At 36.1% G+C, this 6615-nt stretch overlaps 1 protein-coding gene across 1 annotated transcript; it reads right to left on the bottom strand.

Moving 5' to 3' along the window:
• Window positions 1-4023: 4023 nt before the first annotated feature.
• LOC120069836 (probable indole-3-acetic acid-amido synthetase GH3.1) lies at window positions 4024-6260 on the bottom strand. The gene is made up of 3 exons (XM_039021655.1): window positions 5863-6260; window positions 5680-5781; window positions 4024-5585 (listed from the first exon to the last, which is right to left on the bottom strand). The coding sequence occupies exons 1-3, from the start codon at window positions 6180-6182 to the stop codon at window positions 4211-4213; spliced, it is 1797 nt and encodes a 598-aa protein (XP_038877583.1). The 5' UTR covers window positions 6183-6260; the 3' UTR covers window positions 4024-4210.
• Between the last annotated feature and the right edge of the window lie 355 nt (window positions 6261-6615).

Here is a 6615-nt window from a genome sequence, read left to right as displayed (position 1 = left end):
GTAGATATTGTGTGACACTTGAGAAAGATTACATACAATCCTAGTGTTCGTCTTAGCCTATAATCCACAAGAAAGCCCAAAACAAATGATAGTTTGGATATGCGATGAAAAAAAGTCAAATTTTTATTTGAATCTCGAGATCAATATCGATCGAGAAAAATTATTATAACGAATTGCCAAAAAATGTGCTAATTGTGAAAGATGAAAACTTTTTTAGATTATTTCTAGCCATTTTTCAACCAAAATTTTTTTTTTTTTTTAATTTATTAGTTTTATCGTTCTTCAATATTTTAAAAGTTTTGATTGTAATGAGGTATTTGACACAAAAATTTAGAATTTGGGATAATTCTACTCTTGTTTTATCCGAAATTGTGATCTACAACTAAAAGAATGATATGAATACCGAGGATTGAGAATAAAGATGATGGAGGAGTATTAATGTGATAAATAGACAATAGTACACAACTCATTTTTCTTGAAAAATGGGCTAAGTTTTGAAGTTTTCTTTTAAGAGGTGTTAGTAATCTTGTATAAACATCCAAATTTTCAATGTATAATAACTAATAGAAAAAAAGGCAAAAAAATATATTTGATTTTTCAAGTTTTTTTTAAGCTAAATAGTTGTCGTTGGTGCACAGATCTCGTCATAGTTTTGGACCTTATGACGAGACTCCTCTTGGGCTTGCAAGTGCATATGGGTCGAGTCGTTGAGGTTTCGAATCCATCACACTTTGATGTCTAAGTTAATATAAGAATTGTTTAGTTCAGCCAAACACTCGAAGTATTGTTTATCACTTTGAGGTTGTTGATATGGGACTATTTATAAGGTTCGTTCTCTAATGTTCGTTTGGGATATGTGTAATATCGACATTCAACAATGTTAAAGTAGAGGTACACCTCAAGATCGCATGGTGTCGGATGGCTGGCTCGGTTCAGTCATTTTCCTTGTCGACTCGAGACACGAGGGTTTTATTTTCTCTTTCGAGGATGCACAAAGATGACGAGCTCGACTCAATCATTTTTCTTCGAACGAAAAGAGGCGAGCTCGAGTGGTCAACTCGAGATTCGAGGGCTTTACATTCCCTTTGGAGGATGCACAAATCTCTAGATAGCTTGATGCTCTTTGACTTGGTCGAATATATATATATATATATATATTGAGGAAAATATGGGTGGCGTTCCCCATAATTGTAAAATTTGAAATTAAATTTTTAAACGTGAGAAAGAGGGGAGTCAAAGGGGACAGTTTTGGTCGAACATTATGGGAAATGTGAGAGCAACCTCGTAAAATCATTACTTGGTGCAGGGGAAAGGAAATTATAATATAATTCCAATCCTTTAATTACATGTGTTTTGTTCTTAGAATTTTTAAGTTTGATCTAATAAATTTTGAATTTTTCAAAGCATTTAGGTTTAACTTTAAAAAGTATTTGACAGTGTTAATGATATATAACTAAATTTATCTTTACCTATTAGTTTAAGTTTTTTGGTCAATCAGTGATTTAAGATGTTGTCCGAACATGTGGTTCAGAAAAATTTGTGTTCAAACCCTTGCAATGTTACTTCCTTCCCAAATGTTTAGGAAAAAATTATTTTATATCTAACTACTAGGTACTTGAATATAGAGAACATAAAGAAAAAAAAGTCTCGTAATCAGTTGTCGTGAGTAAGAAATATGGCTAAGTAGTTAGCTATAAGGGGATGAACCACTTGATCATTTCAAGAGAATGGTTTTATTTAACTAAGTATGATATCCAACCCATAAGTTAGACCATTAGAACTAAATAGATCAATTTGCTTCATAAGATCAACAAGAACTATGATGCCCGGGTCTTAAGGTCAACCATGAAAATTAAGATCATAGCGGCCATAACTTTGTAGACTTCATGAAAACATTCATAGGGCCAGTCAATTATAAGAGAAAAATAATACTTAAATATGAAGGTCGACTCAAGCATAAGGAGGCCAATAGGGTAGACCATGGCAAACCAATTATCATAAAATGTTCGTCTAATAAGCAAACTACGTGTGTTTGGATCTACCTGTAACAGCCAGATTAAGTTAGTAAATGTCAGATTAGTTAACTAACCAAGTGACCATTACGAAACCATTTTTCTATATAATAAAAAAGGCTCGAGACATTTGAGGCATGTTGAAAATCATCACGAATTCTCTTGTTTCTAGCTTTCTCTCTAATTGATTATTAACTTGATCATCCAAGTGTTGGTAGCCAAACACCATAGGGGTGAGAGGTTTGATTCCTCCTTAACATTATAAATTCATAGTTGGTACCTTAATCATCAAGGACTGAAGAGTTGTTGGGCCTCCAACTTCAAGTGCACACTCTATGTTTGGGGCTACAATTATAAAAGTTGGTATCTCCAACTATTATAACATACAATTAATTATAATATTACTATTCCAAATCTTCCTTTTATTATAATGTTTACTATTTGTTAGGTGTAACAAAAAATATAATAGAGAATCACATACATCATTAAAAATACGCAAATCAATATTTGACTACAATATTCTAATCTAATATTGACTAAAATATTGGAGGATGTTGAACTTAGTATCACACTTATAGAAAACCTTATCTTCTAAATAAGATTAGTTACTTTTTTTTAGTATAAAAGGAAGTGGGAGATTCGAAGCACAAACATGTTGATACTTAATACATACTCTCACGTATTAACAAAAATAATTACTTTAAAATTCAGGACAAAATGGGGAAAATGGAAAGAAATGAGTTGGTGAAAATAGGTTTATAATGTGCGAGTGGAGAGGGAGAAATGAGTGGATAAGTATGTAAATTTAAATGATGAAAAGTCAAGTGTTGGGTTCATTGAATATTCACTGTTAAAGGCTTTTCTTAAAGTTATATCATAACGTTATGATGCTGAAACTAAAACAAGCCATATTGGAGACAACCTTTCGATTTCACTTCAATTTGAAGTTTGAACTTTACTTTTTGCTTACTGCCTTTTCGGCCTCCAAATTCATTAAAGTTTCATTCCTTATCCAAATACCGCACCCCATAACCCATGTTTCAAACTTAGCAAAAGAGTAATTTTCAGAATTTTGCTTTGGAAATTTAAAATTTCACTAATAATTTCACTCTTTTACTTAACAAAAAATTCTGTTAAAAGAAATAGGTTTAATTATCCAAAATCAAATCATTTTCAAATGAGTTAGCATACAAAATTATTTGATTTTAATTCTCACAATTGTATCTACTTTTTATTTAACAAGGTATGTGTTAGTAGTACTTGACACGTGTTACTGATGAGATGTTAATAAAGTGATTTTTGCTACTTATCTCAACTATTCAAATTGTCATACGTGCATAAAATAAAGTCTTGTCATTTCTTAATCAACAAACCTTTTTTCAAAATATTCCAAATCCAATCTATCAACCAAAACAATCCGTATTTTATGTACCATAGACCATCCTTTGTTATTGTGTTAAATTACAAATTTAGTTTCAAAGTCCATAAATTTCTAACCTCTTCTCTTATAAATCCCTCATAAATTTCATTTAAAAAAATAATTAATTTTTAATTTTCTGCTTTTAAAATCATTTTCTTCTAAATTGTATATAATAGTTCTCACATTTCTTGTAATAATAATAATAAAAAAGTTGAATACAGCTCATGTTCTAATTTTTTTTTAAAAAAAAAACATCATTTAATAACTATTTGTTTTTTTTTTATAAAATTAAGTTTATTTTCTCAATAAAGAATTCGAATTTCGTAGACAAATTTAAAAACAAAAATAAATTCTTTAAATTTTCTTTTTCTTTTAATTTTCACAATTTAATTTAATTTTTTAAAACATCAGTCAGAAATAAATAATAAAGCAAATTTTCAAAATTTATTTAAATTTTGGAAACATGAGTAGAAAATGAAAAAAAAAAAAAACAACTTACTCGTGAAAATAATATTTATAAGTTCAAATTTTAAAAACACAAAAATCAAATAATGTCTAAACTTTCCATCTTTTGAAAGTTCGAGACCTGAAGGATTTTAACATCTTTTATATAAAGTAAACAAATGTGATTTTTCAATAATTTAGTTATGAGAACAAGATTCATACAGTACAGTACAATACAGACTGCCCTCCTAATACAATCCTACATTTTTCATTTTCTTTCCCAAATTTTAGAAAAAGAAAATAAAGGGAAAAAAAAAACAAAAGAAGAAAGAAATTAGCGTGTCCTAGCTGGAGTCCAATGTGGCAGAGCAGGACTAAAGTGCGCCGATACTACTCTAGAATCGAGAAGTTCCATAATAGGAGTAAAATTCACACACCTCGGAACCTTATATTGGTTGATAGACGCTCCTCTTGAAATGGCGTAATCCATCAGTTCTTCAAATGTTCCGCTCTTCACCACTCTGATTTCTAAAGCTCCGATCGAATTATCTGCAACTCTCCCTTGCCGATAAACTGAGTTCAGTGATTCCTCCATTGCTAAGCAGCACTGTTCCATCACTTCTTTGCTCGGCCATTTCCCTTCCTCCGTCGCTTCTTTCACCATCAATTCCCAGTATATCACGTAATGTCCAGGAATCGTCTTCGTCTCTGCGTAACTCGTGTACTCCACCACGCTCGTCTTCCATTCCTTCAACAACTCCGACGCCTTCTCCACCGCTTTCTGCAACTCTGCTTCGTCTGTTTTGTCCGAGTCAATACTCAGCACCACGTTCTTCCTCCTCACGAAGTGGAATTGCGGCGCCGCGTTGTGGAATCCGGTCACCCGGAGTATGTCGCCGACGCGGTACCGGTATAATCCGGCGTATGTTGTGATTACTAGTTCGTATTCTTTTCCGACCTCCACATCTACTAAGTCGACGAGTTTTGGAGGCGAATCGTTTCCGGAATTTGGTTCGTGAGGGAGGAACTCGAAGTACGCCATGTTTGGCATTATAGTGTACGAAACCTCTGATGGTTTACACATAGGGTTCAGATTCAGTCCGAAATAACACTCGGACGATGCGTACATGGTGCAAGCCAGAGGTAATCCGCCGCTGTAGTAATCGAGCGTTGGAATGTACTGCGCCATCGCTCCGGTGACGATCACGTCGAGGTACTTTGTTTTCGGCCAAATCCTCGTCACGATTCCCTCCCAGTCCTCCTTCGAACATTCATCCGAAAGGAAATCCGCCAGTTCCGCGTCCGGCTTCAGGATCTTCTCGATGCAATCTCTCAACGACGGATCGGTGATTCTCGAATTCAACGTTCCGTTGCGGATATCAGTAGCGAGATCCTGCCAATTCAATTGAAGAAAGCGGATGGCTCGGAGTAAGCCGGAGGCGAAGACGGCGCCGAGGCGGAGGACTTGGTGGCGTTGGAGAAGACCACAGAGCATCTGAGTGTACATGCTCTGGAAGGAATCGGGGCAAAGAATGGCTTCATTAGGGCTGGTATAAACCATAAACGGGTCGTAGGGTCGGGTCTTGAAATGGTCACTTTTGTAATAGCTCGTCAAAACGGGTCGGGCCAAGAGCCCACCCGGAGTCCTCGTCTCCGATTTCACAAACAAGAAGTAAAGCCCCTTGCCTTTATCCAACCCAGGCACATAGCTGTCAAAAATTAAATTAAATTAAACTCTACGCGGTTTTAATTTTAATAATAATTCAAATTCGCCATTAATTCGCCATTGTTGCTTTCACTTACAGGTTCATAACTGGCATGAGAAGACTGTAGAGAAGTTGACGACGATCCAGTTCTTCCTTAATCGTCGGCATAAGTTTTCTTTCACCGGCAGAAGTACCAGAACTGCAAAACAAAGCAAATCAATCAGTAAATGGGATTGGGGTATTGAAAGAATTATGTTTGTTGAATTTTGAGTATATATACCTAGTGAGGAACTCGGAGATAGGATGGGAGGAGAGAATCGGGGAGCGATCTCCACTAGCAATCCGTTGGATTTCGGGCTGGAGATCTTCGTAAGTGATGACGGGGAGTTTAGCTTTGAAGGTTTGTGGATCGGTGGCGCCGTCGAGGGAGTAACGGCGGAGGTACTCGGTGGAGGCGTTTCTGGACAAGATTTCGGCGAGGACGGTGTGTTGGACGGCGTCGGCGTTGCGAGTCATTTGGTCAATGAATTGAAGAGGCTTGGCGTCGTTTTCACAGGCGGGAGGGCCGAGAGGTGAAGAGAGAGAAGAATGGACAGCCATGGGAGGAAGGAAGAGGAAGAAGAAGAAGAAGAAGAAGAAGAAGAATGGGAAATGAGTGAGATGGGGCGGTGGAGGAGAAGGGCGAGGGGGCTTATATATAGAAGGGGGGGAGTGCCACGTAGGAAGGTTGACTGGGTCGGGACCCAGCTGGGTGGGGTAGGGGAAAAGGGTTTTTTTTTAAATTAAAAAATTAAAAAATTAAAAAAATGGAGAAGAGAGAGATAGAGAAAGTGGGAGTTGGGAGGAAGCTTACGGAATTATACGGAGTGTAGAGAGAGAGAGGAATTTTGTCTGTGGAAAGGAAATGTAGGGGAAAATGGGGACAAAGGAGGGCCCACAACACGTAGACATTGCAGCAAGTGAGATGAGCATGTGGAAGGTTAGGTCTTTTCTCTTCCCTCCAATTTTGTTTTTGCCTTTTCACAAACTATTA

This window comes from Benincasa hispida, chromosome 1, assembly GCF_009727055.1.
Source record: "Benincasa hispida cultivar B227 chromosome 1, ASM972705v1, whole genome shotgun sequence".
NCBI lineage: Eukaryota > Viridiplantae > Streptophyta > Magnoliopsida > Cucurbitales > Cucurbitaceae > Benincasa > Benincasa hispida.
Note: the sequence above shows the minus strand (reverse complement) of the source record. Positions and strands in the feature narration are given on the sequence as shown.

What these genes read in the sequence shown, in the direction of transcription:
- LOC120069836 (XM_039021655.1), bottom strand. Translation starts at nt 6,182, where the DNA reads ATGGCTGTCCATTCTTCTCTCTCTTCACCTCTCGGCCCTCCCGCCTGT. An exon ending in ATCTCCGAGTTCCTCACTAG is followed by an intron (nt 5,782 to 5,862) that starts GTATATATACTC and finishes TTTGTTTTGCAG; the next exon opens with TTCTGGTACTTCTGCCGGTG. An exon ending in CTCATGCCAGTTATGAACCT is followed by an intron (nt 5,586 to 5,679) that starts GTAAGTGAAAGC and finishes AATTTTTGACAG; the next exon opens with CTATGTGCCTGGGTTGGATA.